The 20,092-nt window shown below is 44.4% G+C and overlaps 1 protein-coding gene across 1 annotated transcript; it reads right to left on the reverse strand.

The window, feature by feature from the left end:
- Positions 1 to 17,122: 17,122 nt before the first annotated feature.
- Positions 17,123 to 18,794, reverse strand: LOC123067252 (lysine--tRNA ligase-like). The gene has a single exon (XM_044490135.1). It carries the CDS (start codon positions 18,734 to 18,736, stop codon positions 17,123 to 17,125), a length of 1,614 nt encoding a protein of 537 aa, XP_044346070.1. The 5' UTR covers positions 18,737 to 18,794.
- Positions 18,795 to 20,092: the final 1,298 nt, after the last annotated feature.

Raw genomic sequence — 20,092 nt, forward strand, 5'->3', positions numbered from 1 at the left:
ATTACCTTGCTGAACGCTGTGGTGCTCAGTAATAATTTTCGGATTGATGGATTGTCGTTGGCTGTTGCAGGTAAGATGTTTGACAAATTGTTTCTTTCAGATTTAGAGTGTCGTTGTACAACGGCTTGCTATGGACCTAAGTAACGTAGGTTTACTGATCAATTTTATAGCTAATCATCAGTATCAAGAAGTATTCACTAGCACTTCGTGCGTCGATTTTTATGGCTAACTTTTGTAAGGTCATTTTTAGCCAAACTTTGTTGTACATGCAGACACAAGGTTCATTAATGGTAATATATGATTAGAGAGCAGCAACTAAATACTATATGCCCCGAAATTGATATATTTAACTCCATGTAAGTATTATTATGCAGTGGTGTATTGTTCGTTCTCTGAATTATATGTACCAAACTGTATGTTCAGCAGTACTTCAGCTTCACGTATGTGGCAATGTAGTTTGTGAGCCTTGTTATATTATGCACAATTATAAAAATCTGCAGTTCTTTATCAGCATAATAATCATGACTTTCAAGGGATGCCCATTGTAATTTTGGTATATACTTGAGATATTTGTTTTGGTCTCTGCTTGGGAATAAGGGTAAAAGGTCGAGAGATGAAAGCCTCACTTCAAATTATGTGATGGGTCTCTCTAACATGGCAATTATGCAATAGATTCCTCTCGAGTTTACTATATATTACCAGCTTCCTTCCATTTAATTTATATATTTAATCCCATCAATGTCTATGTCACATGCTTCATCAATGTCTCTGTCATCAACTACGCTATGACAGGGTAGTAGTTGCAAGCGTGCGAAGAAGGATAACGTATGATAGAGCCTGCAGGTAGTAATAGTTGATTATACTTGATCGGTTTGATCCTTTCTACATGGCAACACCAAATTCAGTGTATTTTTATTTACGTAGGTACTCAAATTCAGTAAGAGTTGGTACTGGACATCATGTATACTAATTGATAAGGCTTTGGTTAGTTCTGATCACCAGCCTACCGGTTAGTTTTATCTGTGAAAAATTTGTGCCCCACTTTCTAATGGATATGCAGCTGTATGTTCCTAAGAAAAGTATATGAACTAGGAATTCGACTACTAGCTCAAGGACCATCGGGGAGCTGAATTTTTACAATGTTTTAGAACTGAGGCATAGCTAAAGCCTGCGGGTTTTGAAACATTAGTGTATTTACTTCATGTAGTTCAGTGTATTCCAAGACCCCAAAGAAAGAAAAAGAAGAAAAGCTCAGGAAAAACATTCCTCCAAGAACATATAGAGCACGGCATGGAAAATATGATATATAGTTGTCGTGCATGTTAATTTGCAGAGTACACCATCTGTTTAAAGGTAATCTCAGACTCTGTGCTCCTTCGCTATTTAAATTAAACATACCAGACTTCCATTATGTGATAAGCTATTGATAAATTTTCTACGAACAAAAGATTTCCTTTTACAGTCCCAGTTGCAACATGGCATCAGTTTTTCCTTAGGTGGTCTAAAATTAATTAGATGATTCCTAGCGCTTATAGCATTATCTATCTGATGGAGCTTTTGCTGTTCGGATTATACCAAAGAGTCCAGGTACATACGCTTAAGCAGAACTATTTAGTCACATTTGATATCTTATTTATCACCAAATATAGCAGGGCATAACTATTTTCTTAATCTTCACCAGGTACCACAAAATTCAGAGTAGTTCGGCGAGAGAGAAATAGGTTTATCATGTCTACCTTTGTTGTATAAAGTTCAGTTGGCAATCTTTGAAAAATACAAGGAGCTGTCAGGTGAGTACGGATCAAATGAAGAATGGGCAAAACGCCCAGGTGTTCAAATAGTTCTATTTTTCCTACATTCAGCCAACTGGAGTATCCTGCTCTCCCTTCTATAGGTTCTACATTTCAATCCTTATTTTGGTGAATCATCAGGTACTTGCATTCTATTGTTCAAGATGTGTAATTTTTTCTGTAAGTTTTCTGACGATTAACAAAATCATTGACTTATGGAAAGAACTATTAGTGAAGAAACTGTACATGCAATGAGTTATGCAGTTCACATACAATTTTTACCAACAGATAGTCTTCCTTTACTTAATTGGTTCATTTATTATTCTGTACTAATCAATCATGTATTCCTGGAGTTTCGAAGGATCTCACATTTCATGTTGTCTATAACTAAGCATGCTTCTAACAAGGGTGATGGAAATATTGTGTGGGAATGAGTGGAAATCTAAGCATTCCTACTTATATATATATCTTTTGAAATTGATGGTGAGTTGTGTGTTACTCTATGTCGTGTACAAAGAATTCTTCTTTGCCTGTCTTCGCCGCAATGATAGTGTTTTAGTAGTGTGTCTCCCGTTGCAACGCTCGGGCAGTTTTCCTAGTATATATATGCAGAATATACTGTGTGCTTTGTACCATCACAACCTGGGTGACCATCACTGTTGACATCGAGGCCCTTGCCCTAGCTCATCGGAGCACTCTCTCTCCCGAACCAAGAAGAAGAAAGGATAAAGAACAGAGAGCACGGAGTGGACACGGCAAGGTTTACCGGCGCACGAACGCCACCGCAACAATGGTCTTTCCTCGAGCACAAACTCGATGCCTCAGCCACTACAACGATCACCGCATGGGTCTTATACCCAGAGCCAGCGCCAGATCATGCACTCACGCCCCTCTACCTCGTGCGCACGATCCACCCGCTCCGCCCATGCCCACGACGTGTTCCGACGCGTGCGGCCCACGACGGGCCTCCAATAGACTGACCACAAGCACACCGCATGGCTCGCAACGGCCTGCCCTACACCTACACACGGGTCCATGCACACACACGCACCCCCGTGCTCCACATGCACGCACACACGTAACCCCTCCACACACCTGATGCGGACCAGACCGCCCCCGACGCGCTTGGCGCACACACACATGCACACCGGGCACGCACCTGGCCATGGATTATTGGCCAACACTCACCCTTAAGCCATGGCTCAGAGGAGGGCTGGCTCGTCGTCGCCGATCTCTGCCACCAGCGCGTCCTCCGCCGCCGGCACGTGTTGTGGCTTGGTGCACTCCCACTTGAAGTGACCTGCTACCCGCAGTTGTAGCGGCGGCCAGCGCGCTTCCCCCGCTACCCGACGCGGTGCTCGCCGCTCCATTGTCGTCGAGGTCGCTGAAGCCGCTGCCGCGCCGCACGCTGAGCCACCGTCAACATGAGCTGCTCGCCCGCCCGCTCGCCTCCGTCCTGCCCACGGCACTGGATCTATTCATCGAACGCCTTGAGCTGCTCTAGAGCCTCCTCGAACGCCACCTCGTCGACGTCGCAAAACTGTTCAATTTCGCCCACGGCGGGGTACAGGCAGTCGGGCGGTATGCGGTAGCTTCTTCACGAGCGCTGCGACATCAAGCACCACCCCCAGGCCTGCTTAGCGCACCATCATGGCGCCGAGCTTCCAGCCGTAGCTTTCTAGGTCCTCGTTGTAGGGTAGCACAGCCGAAAACAAAAAAAAAATTTCAACCTACGCACCAGCCCAGGACCACTATGAAGACTGCATACAAGGTTTGATCTTTTTTGTTACCGACTCGTAGCGCAGTGGGAAGTAGAGTCGATGACGATCGACGGTGCAGATCCCCGCAGCTAGGATTTACAACCTCCCAACCACGAGGATGTATACCCTCATCTGCTCCTCAGACAGCCCTCCAGGAGACGGTCGAGCAGCCCCCCGGACGGTGTCGCGGACAGCCCTTCGGGAGGACCTTCGGAACTCGAACGATCACTCGGACAGCCCTTCGAGAGGACCTTCGAAACTCGGACACTCAAACGGACAGCCCTTCGGGAGGCACTCATGAACTAAGACCGAAACTATGATCTCTCTACAGAGTTGCACACATACGGTGTCATCTATCCGGTAGGCCTTCACCGTCCAGAACTAGTTCCTGCCGGAACCCAGACAACCTTTCGGCTCTACAAAACTATTTCGCTGGGAGGGAGAGAGAAGCCAGATCATGCATGGCACTTGTATGTGAGAAAGAGTGTGTCTTTAGGCAGCCCCCTCCACCCCTATTTATAGGCCAAGCCCAAGGGTGGCTTCTCCAAGAAGCCAAGGGGATAATACCAAAACGCCCTCAAGCTGGCTTCTCCAAGAAGCCAAGCAAAAAGCACTTTCACTATTCATGACGACATTTTTCAGCGTCCGTTCGAACTGAAAATATTTATGTGGGCTCAGAATATTTCCAGTACCCACTAAACTAATTTTCAATGCGTTTCGAAACAATTTCGGTTTAGTGATTTTCATCTGCGAAAAGCAAACAAGAACGTGTTTTCACTATTCATGAAGACAATTTTTCGCGTCCATTAAATCCGAAAATGTTTCTATGGGTCTTAGAATAATTCCAGTACCCACTAAAATGATTTTGGATTCATTCTGAAACAATTTCAAATTAGTGAATTTCATCTGCGGAAAACAACCAAAGTGGTACCAGCAGCTCCGAAACATTTTCGGTTTTTATTCCCAAAAATTCCCAGAAGTTTCCAGAATAATTCTGGCACCCTCCAAGAATTATCAGGCGTGTCCTGAAACCAATTTGACTTAATGGTATATCACGAAAAAACTTTTCGGTGTTACGAAACTATTTCGCTATTCTTTCTCCGGAACACTTCCATTGTCTCCGAAACTTTTTCGGCAAATTTCTCTCAGACTCCCTTTCCAGTATTCAACAAATAGATGACCCTTAAGCATGTGACCCTATAGGTTCGGTGAAGCATAGCCATGACCGGAACACTTTCCGATCAATGATCAACGTCCGAGCCGTGGACACCCATATTGACCCCTATACCCACACGAATGATTATTCGAGTGAACCTCCAGTTGCCGTGTGCTATTCCTGTTGCTTCGCGATATGTTACAAAGACCTGAGGTGAGATTTACTTGCATCCCCGTGGATGAACAACTTGTCCACTATGCTAGTTACCTTGTTATTGGTTTTCTTCTCTTTTCTCGTTTTCGTGTTCCGGCATCCCTATGATCAAATCACACTGTGTCTAGCAAGACGATGATCGATATCGTAACACCGAGATGGCCCGAGAATATCTCTCCATCGTCGGAGGAGCAAATCCCAATTTTGAGCTATCAAGTTACTTGACATACTTTTCGATGAACCCGTAAGCAGCTGTAATAGCCACCCATTTAGGGATGACGTTTAACAAACCCCAAATTCATGAAGCAAGCACGAAGAAACTCGATACTCTCATGGTCTAAGGAATCATGCAAATGTTAACCACCTCTATGTTATTTACCATTAACTTATGATGAATGAATCTCATAGCATAACATCAGTCCGGGTTGATTCAACACAAATGTTCTCTTAACATTGTGCCCTCAAAGTTGCTGGCATAGACATGCCCATGATTGGGAAAACATAATCATCATGCAAAACTCGAGCCAGTCTTAGAGGCATGACTAGGAATACATTTTACCATTTATTATTCCACACGTGCACATGGGTTTTTCCCAGAGCCTTTATGGATATATGGGCTCGGGAACCACATCAGTTATAGCATGGAACATAAACATAATTATGATCATGGAGATAAATAATAGCATTTATTATTGCCTCTAGGGCATATCTCCTATAGATTCCCACTTGCACTAGAGTCAATAATCTAGTTTAATGCTAATGCACTTCACACCTGTGGCACACCGGTGTAAATATGCTTCGCTTGTGGTATAACCTGATGTCCAACAGAACTGACGACTTCAGCTCCGTGTGTATCTCTGCATATCCTCGTGTTTTCATGCTTCCACAAAATTCATATTTTGTGCGGACTTGGCTTTATATATATATATATATATATATATATATATATATATATTATATATATATATATATATATATGTGAATCATTGGTCGAAACCTGATTCCTCAGACTGAGCTATCGAGCAACTATCTGCAATAGTGTCCCATTCACCAAAGCCTTCTTGGAACCATACGTAAGTTCTTGAATGAACTATATGATTCAACATCTTGTTTGTCGCTTCTAAAGCGGCAACATACTCCGCCTCTGTTATAGAATTCTCCACAGTAACTTGTTTGGAACAATTTCCAACTAACTGTGCCACCATATTGTGTATTACACAAAACCCTTAACTTAAATCGAAAATCGCATGGAGAAAAGATGAAGATTGTATCGATGTAACATTTTACAATGAACTCTTCATGATCTCCGCTTGCGAGAAAACATATCATTAGTACTTACTCTAGTACTCAATGACATCTTTCACTGTTGTCCCACGATCAGTACTTTGATCACTTTAGTATCCATACTCGCAACACCTTGGGAGTATTGGACATAACTGGTTGTTTTACATACCATGGAATACATGATTAATCCAAACACAAAAGTGTGTGGAATCTGCATCATGTTTTTGCTCATCAGTGTTTTGGGACACCGAGTCTTGCAAAAAACTCTTCCATGTGACTCCAGCAAGAATCTCTCCTTGGCGGTTTTAAATGCTAAAAGGGTTTAGCACATTGTTAATATGTATTCATTGCTTAGCCCTATTAGGTAAATCTATCTCCATAGATCATTATGCCTAATATTGAGGCTATTTAGCCTAAGCACTTCATCAAAAAACTATTTTCAAATGAAGTCCTAATTCGTGTCAAGAAATTTATTTCCAATTAACAATGTGTCAAGCACACAAGGTTTTTAGAAATATTATTACTCTAATTCCATCTTCTCCCCCTCAATTATTTTCAATTTTTCTTTCAAATACTCGTTTTCTCTTTCAGCTAAATTTGATCTCTCGACAATAGGGTCGGTTGGAATTTCCGGTTCACGTACCTCCTAGATAAAAATATCTATGTCAACTTGGTGGGCATAATTTTTCATAAACACGAAATGCAACAACTAGTTTTAAAAGAGAATATACCACATCCGAATCATAACAAGGACGAGGGCCGACGGGGACGGATATCAAAACCATGGCACTGTGTATAACAAACAACATACGGGTAAGATAATTATACGAGTAACTATATATCCAAATCACATAAACATCAATTTGGTAATGTAAAACATTCATGAACAAGAGCCTCACCAGAAGGTGGTGCCGGCGACGGGACGGTGCGGGCGATCGACGGTGGTTACGACGGAGATTTAGAAGGCACTAAGTAAACCACACCTACATATGCAAACTAAGTTTTATTTTTGTGCTCAAATTGCATATAAATCAAATACTAGCAAATATAATTATTCATCCCAAATTAATCACTATACAAAGCATTGCAAGAGCTAATCTAGCAATGAGAGTTGAAAGGACAAAGTTGCTAACCTTTGTGATCATTTGAATGGATGGGGGCCTTCAAATCTTGACAAATTTTGGGCAAAATTTGTGAGGAGCTCGAGGAGAGAGGGGGAAGAACAGAGGAAGTGAGGGGAAAGGGGAAGAACAGAGTGGCTCGGGGGGACGAAGGGTTTATGTACGTCGACCTTTAGTACCGGTTCGTGCCACGAACCGGTACTAAAGGTGCTGGATGGGCCCCAGACTGACAACACCCTACCACCACCCTCTTTAGTACCGGTTCGTGGCACGAACCGGTACTATAGGTTCGCCACGAACCGGTACTAATGAGAACGGCCGGCTAGCCGTTGGAACCGGTACTATTGGACACATTAGTGCTGACTCAAAACCAAACCGGCACTAATGTGTCTCATATTAGGTCCTTTTTCTACTAGTGTAAGGTCGTGCTTCACTTTGCATACTCATTGAAATGTGACTTTGCTTGCCATAATCAAATGACATGGGAAGGTATGGGGTTTTGAGTTACTCGTATCTGGAAATCGTGTCGCCTGTTGCTACACCAATTTCCAACATTGGTCCAGCATATGTGGTACCTTCAAGGACAGTAACATGCGTGTTTGCCACAGTTGCACCTGCTTCTGTGTTAGGTTCATTACAAAAGAACTCGTTGTATGTACTCCCTCCGTCCGAAAATACTTTTCGCGAAAATGAGTAAAAATGGATGCATCTAAAACTAAAATACGACTAGATACATCCATTCCTCCGACAAGTATTTCTGGACGGAGGGAGTAGTTGGATTGTTAAGATAATGCTGGTGTGATGTATTTTGAGACCCGCTTGCAAATTTTATATAATTAACCCTATTAATAAGGAGGTTCTTGACAAACTGAATCAATTTATGACAAACGGTACTAGTAATTCAGTGTGTTTCACTGAATTTCGGCCGCCACACTTTTTTCGTTGTTCATTGCAGGGAAAATATTTTCACTGCCCAACAGTGTTGCAAGACAAAGTAACATGAAACGGGGTCTAGACCGTTGTTACTTCTCTATGCTGTAAATCTGGTGCAGAATAGATTGCCTACGATACCGAAAGTGCAATATGCACATACCAGCAATAAGGTATTAAGTTTTTGATGTTTCAATATGGCGCAGAATTTGACTCCCTAAAGTTGTTCCAGTACAACATTGAAGTGTTCGGAAAGGGTGCCTTCTTGCAACATCTACACTCACCGGCGGAAACAGATGCGAGCAGAGGTTGTAATTTTGCTACTTTCTGCTTCTGCTGTTTGGAGGAGAGTTACTGGGGTGGTGTCCTGATGGGAGTGAACGCTCGCGGAGTTATCCTATTTTTTACATGAAAATAGCACCAAAGCATACTACACGAAGACGAGGTTAATCATATGTAACTCAATGAAAGAGAAAGTCACATTGATAATGGGGAATTACTGTCCACTGAAATAAGATAGAACTAGGAAACATTGACTTGCTATTTCTTGAAATACATATATTAACTTAACTATTTGTAAAAGGAGAGAAAATTAATAGGGAATGTAGTGGTTGTACCCCACCACACTACACCCCTCTGCACCCCCGCAAGAAAACATAGCACAACATTTCAAAATAATCTCAAAAGTTTGCGGGAATGATTATGAACAAATGTTATAGGTGCTTCCAAAGTTTGGAGGTCGAATAACATTTGACGTGCTTGCAAGTGTTTCTGATTTTTTTAAAAATGTTTTGCTATATTTTCTTAGGGGGTGTAGTGTGATGGGGTGTAGAAAAACCACTCTCCAATAAATAACGTGGGCTCTGTTTTTTTTCCTTTTACTGGACAAGGATTTGAGCTTTCCACATAGGCTAATCTTGCGGCCTCCTTGATGTTCTGAGAGTCCGTCAGCAACATCATCAGACGGTTAATCCCAAAAACCAAGCTCCCACAGCCCATACTCGATCAATTGCAGTGCAGAACGTCTAGTCCATTGCCATCGCTTAATCATCACCGAGCCCGAGAATGCCTGACACACTCTTAAAATCGCTGCCGCTACACCATGGGGTCGTTCATTCAACTCCGTGTAGGCATTGCACACCTCATGCTTATTGATGAACAGACTGAATCTTCCGATCAGTCCAGGACGGTCAGCTCAAACCTTTTGGTCAGTCGACGCCAGTCAGCTCCAGCTCCGAGGTCTCGATTGAATTAAATGCAAGGGTCGAGGGCAAAATTTTCCTATATTTTTTTTGAGAATCAATAAAGCAAGATAACTCCAATTGTGATATTTTGTCTACTTGTCAATCGAAAGTGTCCTGTTTGGTAGAACAAAAGGAAATATGTGCTACTGTATCGAAGTCTCATGAAAATTGTGCCATTTTATCAAATTGCTCGACGTATGAACTACTCCATTCACACCCGAGACATGAGAATAAGTTGACCATGTGTATGCGCAACTTCTAAATTATAAGTCAACCACATATCAGTTGATGTATTCAATTCCGTGGCCAGGATCAAGTCAGGCCCCGGGCAAGCCCCAGGCCGAACGATGTCGCTTGTGCTACAATCAACGAAGAAACAGCGTGCCACAGCCCACGGCCTCCGGGGTCGCCTGGGACTGACAACCTCGTTGAATATATTATGTGAGGACTACTTTGTGACGTGCAGATGCATGGACAGAGAGATATTCCAATCCACTCCACTCCACTCTCTCTATGCCTCCCCAATCCTCTCTGTCAGCACACCCTCCTCGCATCCATGTGCCTCAGCGGGTGAGGTAGTGAGGCACGCTGCGCTGGTGCTTGATGCACGGGACTCACAGGTGAGAGCTCGTGCTCTGAAGGAAGGGGGGTGGTGATGTCCTGGGTTGGACATCGATCCATGCCAACAAACAACACCGCACTTCGATGCTATCCCATGGCACGAGACCAGGGGGTGCTCACCACGCATGGGAACATCGGGTGTTCATTAGATAGGATCCTACAGTTTGATCAAGAAAAGTAGTGTAGTCAGGTTACCCCTGATTCATCAACGAAAGCAAACATGTTAAAGCAACAATCTCTTATAAGTTTCTAACAACATGTATATAGATATATTTTAAAGTAGCTCCTCTAACCATGACAACATAATTGTTATTTCTCCTCAAGTCAGACCTCTCCTGGTGGGCGCCTTGACAAAATGATAAGGAGCACAATATGTTCACTCAAAGCTAATCACTCAATTCCCGATGGCTCATATTGTCAAGCAATCGCCCGTTTTCAATGCAACGATTATGCAACGATTGGTGTAGGATAGGAAGCTGTTGAGAGTCCATGCGTTGTCTGCTACTCTTGAAGTCTAGATATAACACACTCCTTTGGTGGTTGCATTTATATGGATGATTTAGCCATGCATGATGAGTTATCTGGCCTTTCTTTCCCAAAGTTAATCCGTCTATCCACCTCAACTCAACACATATAGATGATTAGTGTTTGTCTTTTTATACTGCAATAATTGATGTACAATGTTTGCCAACTATCATTTTCTCATATCATCCATGTCACACTGGTACACCTACTGCCAGGTCATCAAAATAGCACCAGCAAGACTGCAAGAGAGTTACCATGTATCTTGATATGAAGATCACCCTACATGGCTAATACTGTAGGCACATGCAAATTGCTTCAATGCACCCTCGATCCATCTTTAAAAGGGAGGAGCCCCATTTCTTCCTACTTCATTTTCCACTTGTCACACCATATGCAAGTACTGCCGAACCACTGTCTCGTACACCTATGCATTTGAATTATGGATTGGTTTTGGTCTTTCTGATTGACCAATTTGAAATAATAGTTAAGTTGTTGAAGAAAAAACTAGGATGTTATTTGTTTCCCGCCTCTCTAGCTACACGTAGGAGTAGGAGGCATCAGCAAGCAAAGGAGGTTCAAGTGATAAGATGCCACACCTGCAATGCATGTGAACCGTACAGTCGGGAACTCAGATACGTAGTGATAAGGAAATAGCTTCTTTTTCTTTTGTTTATCTCTACAATACCTCATGAAGAGTTCCGAGTCTTCTTGAATGGGCAGTTCATGTGATGCACAACATTGTACTCCTATAATGCACTTCTTCACCTCCCTCCGTCATCATCCCCTGAATCAAAGAGGGGGTGAGAATACAGTGTATCACCGGTGCTATGCAGGTGAGGAACCTCGTACCATGAGAGTAGACGTTTTTGTGTTTGTGTGGGTGTATGCGCCCTGTTTGTATTCTGTAACACGATCTACCCCTTCTTAATGAAATGAAGCAATTATTTTTCCTTGGCTTAAAAAATGCACTTCTTATATTGTGTGTTATATTAATCTATTTTTTTATGTTTACTTAGATATTTGTCGTGGAGTTAACCCCTTTTGTAATATAATTTCCTCCACCTTTTGAAAATAAAGTAGTATTACATGTATACTTTCCCGGCTGATGACATTCAGTAACATAGTCTTTCTCTTTTTCAAAATGGGGGACAGAAAAAAGCTAAATGTAAGCAACACGGTAAGTTTTGTTTAAGTTAAGGAATTCAGTTCGTGGTAAGTTTTGTTTAAATTTAGGGTTTCAGTTGAATTTCAGGAGACGAGACAAAGATTAGAGGTGGGGACCATCACTTTAAACTATTTGCCTACCACTCTTTAAATCTGTTAAGTAATAAAGCAACCCTTTTCAAAAAAGCAAATCTTACCAGTCTCGGTGACCATCACTTCAAACTATCTACCTACCACTCTTGTGTCGCGGTACAGAAGTTGGCATGGCGTTGTGGTTCTCATCTGTGACTGACCTCGGTGATGGCCATGCTTGCTGATTGGGGACCGGCATGGTCGGATCTGATGTTGAGGCGATGATGGTGGATTGGTCATTTCCGCTACCACTTCGTCCAATCTGTACCGGACTTGCACCCCTAGTTATGCAGAAGTGGAAGCACAAAAGCGGATGTGAGCATCATGGCGGCGAGCAAGACTGGTTGGGCAATAAAGGTGGTGTGATTTGCTTTGCCCCCAGGCATGCTGGCAGCGGCGCATCTCATGGGAGGCTGGTAGATTGCTGTTGTGCACAATGTCCATTAGTGAAACAATAGTGCATCAACGAAAATGATGCCACAGTGTCTTCTTTTCTAGAAAGTTCACTTTTAACTGGCTACTTATGTGGTATGGACTATTAGGTATTGTGAGCGAATTGACGACCCACACCGCCTTCCAGGCATTGTTTTGCCCCAAATTTGATGTTTAGTTAGACTATCCAATATGAAGCGCAAGCGATGAATCCTTCTTGAATTATAGGGTTGATGGTAGAAATGTGGAGATGTTGCCACAGGCTGGCCCAACCTGGATGACATCAAGTTTTCTCTTTCTTTTTCAAGGTCATTTGTTCGGCATCTTGTGCTTATGATGGTTTAATAAAAAAGTTGAGCAGCGGTTTAATTATTAATAATACGCGACCCCTCATTTTTTAATAATTGCAATTTCTAATTCGTGACTGACAAAGTTTTTGCTTTACAACAAGCTCACATGCACAACTGTGAAATCTCCACCTTGTGGTCACTGCCATGGACAGGCAGCGGTACTCGTGGGAGGAAATCTGAGATACTCCAATCCATTCTACTATCTTTGTGCCTCCCCAATCACTTGCCGCTATTCCATGCGCTTCAGTGGAAAAGGTAGCGCTAGCGCCCTCGGCACACGGGATTAACCGAGGAGAGCTCGCGGTTTGAAGGAAGAGGGTTGCTGGTGCCCTGGGTTGGACGTCAGTCCATGCCGCGAGCATCACCATATTCTGCCCCTATCCCATGGCCCGTCGCACCTCATGCGCTCCGGCATTCCCTGCCCATTCCTCCTATCTCCACTGCCCGCCTCACTGGTGTTCTGTCCGCCGGGTAGGTGTTGCTGATGCGCAACGCGATGAGAGGGCGCTCACCTCACACGGGATCGATCAAGGGGGTGCTCGTTCGATGGGATCCTGCAGTTCAATCAAGCATTTCCCAAGTAAGCCCTTTGTGCCTCTCTCTCCTTGTTCTTGATTTTTCTGTCCGTCTATTCGTTTGTGCTAGCTTGGAAATCGCTGTTGGCTGTACAATGCATGAGATCAGTGCATACATGCTGTTGCTCCCTGTTCATCCTGCTAGTGCTTCAGGGAGGGGCTGCGCTGACAGGACTGTATGTGGTTTGGGGTTACTAGTATCTGGAAACATGTAGTACCTTCAACGACATTACCAAATTGCTAAAAGGACAATAACATCCGGGTCTATCACAGCTCGGCTGCACCCACTTCTGTGTTTGCCCCCCTCTCCTTTTGATTTGCCCTCCTTTGTGTTACAATGAACTTTGATTGCCATTCCTTTTGGCGTCCATTCAAGGGAAAATATTTTCACTGCCCAATAGAATGTCACAAGACAAAGTCACATGTAACAGAGTCCGGACAGTAACTACTATACGCTGCAAACCTGCTGCAAAACAGATTTCGTAAAATTCTGAGAGAACAATCTGCACATAACATCGATCAAGCTATAGTTTATGATCTCTCAATATGGCACAGAATTTGAATTCCACAACATCATCAAATGTCCAAAACATGTGCCATCCAACGAAATTCAAAGTTGAAGTGTTTCATGGTTGCAACTTTTGCAGTGTACAACGGCAATGTGTAAACCTTTTTGACGTTGTAAGGACGAGTAATGGTAATCCCTCTGGTTTTTTTCATTTTTTTTAAAAGAAGGTTCATATTATTAAAAAGTTCGAATAAAACAAAGTCATAGATCCATTACAGCTCATGAACGGGGCAAAATTAAAAAGGAAAACTCATTGCCACAACCGGCAGGATAATAGGAGTAGAACACTAGACACCTATCGTATTATGAGACCGCCATCCAAACCGGTTGAATATAGCCCGTGCTACCATCTCCGATTGGTTGCACCCAGTAATCCCTCTGGGTTTTTTATATGGACCAACACATCGCTATACTATGGTGGATGGATTGAGATTTCTGTTGAACAGGAAGTGAGATTCTGTAGCAATTCACAACAAGTTACCTACTGTGGAGCCGAGGTGGTAATTTAGCTCCAATCTACTTCTGCTGTTCGGACCAGAAAAATCTTGTTGTATCTGGGGTGTGGTAACCTGATAGGAGGTGGACTCCTGTCCGGACTGACCACTCTGGGAGTTATCCTCCTTTTCAGAAAAAAAAACACCAAAAAATATTACATGCAGCATGGTCAGAGATGAGGTTAATTATGCACAACTCAATGAAAAGGAAAACCATATTGACAATGGGGAATTACTGTCCACTAAAATAAGACAGAACTCGGAAACATTGCCTTGTTATTTCTCAAAGTACAAAAATAAAATATTTGTGAAAAGGAAGAGAAATTAACTATTTGTGATTACCACCACCAAGGTTTTTAGTTTGGAAAAGAAAACAATTGTGGACCTCATCAAAATATGTGAAATTTCATTGAAAGTTTTAACCATGACGGCACTACCGGGTCACTTGAACAACAATATCAAACGCAACACTTGCAAGAGCAGTACGAAGTTGCGTGACTTGCGGCCAATGGACGGCGCCTCCCGAGAAGAGGGATACGGCTAATAATCAAGGCGCCGCGCAATTTAATTCTACCTCCTGGATCCATCTTCAAATGGGAGGAGTCCCATTCCTTGCCTATTTCATTCTTCTCTTGTCACATGCAACACCCACAAACACAACTTGTACGTCTGCACATTTGAAATCTCGATTGTTTCTAGTCATTCTGACTGACAAATTAGAAATGAATATTAAGTTGTAAGAAACTAATACTTGGATGACATTTATGTCTTGCCTCTCTACTTGTAGGAATAGGAGGCATTAGGAAGTTAGGGAGATCCAAGCAACAATATGCCACATCTTAACTGTCTCACCCTTTGCAGTCCACAGCTAGAATACGTAGTGCTAAGAAAACAGCCTCTCTTTCCTGGCACAAGATACTCTCACGTAGCTAATACTTTGTCAGAGAGGTAATGCGAAAAAGTTTATTAAATTGCATTAGATGACCAATATATTTTAGCCCCATAGTTTTGGTGTAACTTGCTTCAATAGGACGTTAAAAAAAATTACATCCAGAATGGTGGTAGTACCAATATGTAACAATAGTTTCTTATTGTTTATACTTAGGTGTATCTCTAGTGTGATTTTAGTAATATACCCAAACTAAACCTGTCTAACTATTGCTTTGGGTCTAGCTCATTCCTCACTTAATGGACACCTGGTGGTGATTGCACATACACATTTTTGGTTTGACCAAAGTGTAACTCTACTGAAAATAACTGGCAACATAAACAGTGACATACTCCGGCTTGGTCTACATATTGATGGTAGTCAGTTTATAACATGGTGAGTTAAATCACTATTAAGTGGCATTGAAGGATCGATCAACATATGTAAGTGAGCTTGTCCTTTCTGCTACAATTTATTGCAACATCACTGGGTCTGTGTACCACATGATGGGTGACGTGGCTAACATTATGACCACAGGCGTGACAATACTTCTACATCCTCTACCTTCAAAGGCCCAACCTTTCAGTCGCTGTCTCTCCATTCTTCACTAACCTCCCCGACCGTCATGTATGCACTCGCTGACACACTATCGTGAAGCCTAAATGTATATCACAATGCAGTGAAATCTGGATCAGATCTAAAGCTTCACTAGAAAAATCGTAGTCAATGTTGCTGGAAGCATATAGGATTAGGAGGCATCAGAAAATTAGCAAGATATGGTGGCAATGCTCGGAAATCTGGGAAGGCTAGCGCGGACGCTGCAATCATCCGTCATACCAGTGAAACATTCCCGTGCTGTGGGGGCTGCATGCCCCTCGTCTGCTGGCCGTTAGCTGCCTTTCTTGCTTCCGTAATATGGGTCCGAGTGAAAGAAAGATGCAGTGGCGGCGTTGTTATTTCTTTGAAGACATGAGAATAAGTTTAGCATGTTTATACACAATTGTAAGTAGATATGTCCACTGCAAATCAATTGATGTGCTATGCGAGGACTACCATGTGACTTGTAGATATTTGCCAGGTCGTAACTTCTATACACTGCAAACCTGGCGCAGAACAGATTCCATGCAATTCTTGGAAGAACAAGCTGCACATAACAGCAATCAGGTGTATGTTTCTGATGTTTCCATATGCTCCCTATGGTTGTTCCAGTACAACATCATCAAGTGTTTTAAAAGCATGCCATCTTACAAATTTTAAAGTGTTCCATGGTTGCAACTTGTGCTGTCTCTTGCTTACGGTTGAGTAATGATGGCATTGCGTCTACTTTTTGACTTGGATCAAGACATCACAAAGCTTTGTTGGATGCAATGAGATTTCTTTTGAACAAAAGATTCTGTAGCAAATCACGGCAACTTACCTACCTGGGGAGCGGAGCGGAGTTTTTTAAGTTTGCTCGCATCTGCTTCGGCCGGCGAGTGCAAATGTTTCCGCTCTACCGTTTGGAGCAGAAACATCTTGTTGTATGTGGGATTCTGGGACGGGAGTTGTCCCCTTTTTCAGAAGAAAAAAACACCAAAACATATTACATGAACATGAGGTTAGTTAGAGGCTTATAGGAACTCAATGAAACAGAAAACCATATTGACAATGGGAGTTACTGTCCATTAAAATAAGATAGAACTAGTTAACATTCCTTGTTATTTCTCGAAGTGCAGAAATTAACTATTTGTAAAGCACAGAACTAGGAAACCATATTGACAATGGGCAATTACTGTCCATAACTTAAATTCCATTTTGTTTCTTTCATAGGAAAAGAATTTCATGTTTTCAAACAGCTAGCTGTCTTGAGGCTTCATGGCCGGGAACAGGAGGACCTCCTTTATGTTTTGGGAATCCGTCAACAACATGGTGAGGCGACCAATCCCCAGACCCCAGCCTCCGGTCGGCGGCAGGCCATACTCAAGGGCAGTGCAGAACGTTTCGTCCATGGACATTGCTTCATCGTCACCGTCCTGACGATTCCTCAGCTGCTCCTCAAACCGCTGCCTCTGCACGACGGGGTCGTTCAGCTCCGTGTAGGCATTGCACACCTCATGCTTGTTGATGAACAGCTCAAACCTTTCGGTCAGTCCAGGCCGGGCCTCGTCCCTGTGGGACTTGGCCAGCGGGCTCATGATCTCCGGATGGTTGATGATGAACGTCGGGTTCACGCATGTCTCCTCCAAGAAGTGCCCGACAAGCTTGTCCAGCAGCCGTGCCGTCGTGTGTGGAAGCGGGCACGTAATGTCGTACCTGGCACAGGCCTCCATCAGGTACTCGTTGGCATCGTCAGTCGACAGATCCTCCTCCGGTATGTTGAGATCGGCCATGTCCTCCAGTCCCTTGATCATGTCGATTCGCGCGAACGGAGGCGTGAAATCGATCTCGATAGGCGGCTTGTCGGTCCCGTTGGCGTGGTACTGTACCTTGTAGCCGCCCGTGAGCTCCTTCACCATGCCGCCCAGCATCTCCTCCGTGAGCTCCATGAGGTTGTTGTAATCCGTATATGCCATGTAGAACTCGCACGTCGTGAACTCCGGGTTGTGCGTCGTGTCGATGCCTTCGTTCCTGAACTGCCTCCCGATCTCGTACACGCAGTCCAGCCCCCCGACGACGAGCTGCTTCAGGTAGAGCTCCGGCGCGATGCGCATGTACAGCTTCATGTTGAGGTCGTTGTGGTTCGTGACGAACGGCCTCGCGGCGGCGCCACCGGCCACCACGTTCATCATCGGGGTGTCCACCTCCAGAAACCCGCGCTCGTCGAGGAAGCTGCGGATGAAGGAGACGACTCTGGCTCGCGTCGTGAAGACGGACCTCACCTCGGGGTTCACCATGAGATCAAAGTACCGCCGACGGTACCGTGTCTTCTGGTCCTTTAGGGCGTAGCTCTCCATGTTCCTGGGCATGCCGGGAGCCCACGGTAGCGGCGGCGCGCGACGGTGCCTATCTGGCTGCCGCGGCAGCATGTGCAGGCAGGGCGAGAGCACAACGAACCGGGCAGGAAATATGCTGAGCTCGCCCCTATTGCTCTTCCCGGGGAACCCAAACACGCCAACGACGTCGCCGACCTTCACGCCGGAGTGGAAAGCGGAGAACTCCTCGGGTGTCTCCAGCTCTGATGTCCCGGCGTCGGCCATGACCTGGACCTTGGCGCCCCCACCATGGAGGTCATAGAAGAAGAGGCTGGAGGACGACGTCCTCTTGCTCATGACCCTCCCGGCCAGGGACTCCGTGATGTCCACCAGCTTCTCCCCGTCTGCCAGGCCCCTGTACCTGTGGACGTAGTCGGCGACGGAGACGGTGGGCTGGAAGGCGTGCGGGTAGGGGTTCACGCCGGCGGCCTTCTGCGTGGCGAGGGCGCTGAGCCTGTTCTGGTAGTACTGGGTGGGATCGACGCCGTCGTCTGCCATCGATCGATCTCACAGTTCAAAGCAGCAGCCGAAGGCGTGCGTCAGAACAGATCCGAGATTTTGTTGACCTTGAACCTCCTTTGTTTTCTTTTCTGTTTATATATACATGGGGACAGGTAGACACTACGTAAATTTTTTTCCTTTTTTAGGGTGACACTACGTAAGGTAGCGTGCACACTACGTAAACTTTCCCCAAGACTCCACCGCAAGGGAAATTTAGGGGTACAGGCACGTACCAGCCGCCGAGGTCGATTAGCGTCTAACTAGGTGACCCCCGCGGCCACCACCGAGCCACAACTCCATGGCGGAACTCAAAGCACTCGAGCGGCATAGCACCGCCGAAGTTGGCCGCACCCCCGGCTCCTTTCCGCCCCTGCCACCTTCCCTCGGAATCCGGTGACCATCTCGGCCCCGACAACCTCCGCCGGCCGAAATCGAGCACGGTGCCCCAGTGACCGTCCGATCCACCTCCTACCTCAGATTTTATGTTTCATGTGGTTCTGAAAATTTCGGTGTCCAGTTTTAGGTCTTCTGTAAAAGCAGAAACTTGTTTCGCTACCTAAATCTCCTCTCTTCACCTAAAACTTGATTTTGTTGGCATTTTTTTTGGGTTTGCTGTTAAAGATGCTCTTGTTTGATACTATTTTGTTTACACGTGTAGATAAGCCCCGTTAAGCTGTTTATGTTTCCTAATTTACATCCAGTGTACTGTTGTATCTTTTGTGAGGCAGGCGGCTCCTCGTGAACGAGGCTTCCTTTGTCTCCTTTTTTTTCCTGACTCTAGCCGACAAGTATCCATAAGAGCGACCAGCCCTGAATGCTTAAACATATCAATCCTCTCCTAAATTTCTCTCTTTTTGTCGTTGGGCAAGGAGCACTCCATTCAGCACTTTCCAAAGGGGACCAAAAGCCACCGGGCTACCAAGAAGACGGATTCAGTTCAGTCCCGTTTTCAAGACCCGGTTCAGTGTTTGGGGACGGCTTGGTCCAAAAATAAGAAAGCTCATCTTCTGCCTTGAACACTTTGACGGAAAAGAAACATCAGCTTTGCCACCTGAGTAAGAACACACATGGACTACCTTTCAGCTTGTTGCCTGTATCTGCACTCTCGAAGAATTAACTTTTGCTGTTCTATGATAGTGGTATCATGCACCTCAATGTGCTTTGCCCTACAGTAGTCTTAAGCTTAATTTAGTTCTAGCACTGTTAGCAACTTAGCATTGCAGCAATCAGTACGTCATGATCCTGGTATTACCGAACATCGACTAACAGCAGAGATAAGATACTACAAGTAACCAGACGGACACAGCTGACAAGAGCACGAACAGAATGGTGTACAGATTTGCTTTGCTGATG

Source organism: Triticum aestivum, chromosome 3B (genome assembly GCF_018294505.1).
Source record: "Triticum aestivum cultivar Chinese Spring chromosome 3B, IWGSC CS RefSeq v2.1, whole genome shotgun sequence".
NCBI lineage: Eukaryota > Viridiplantae > Streptophyta > Magnoliopsida > Poales > Poaceae > Triticum > Triticum aestivum.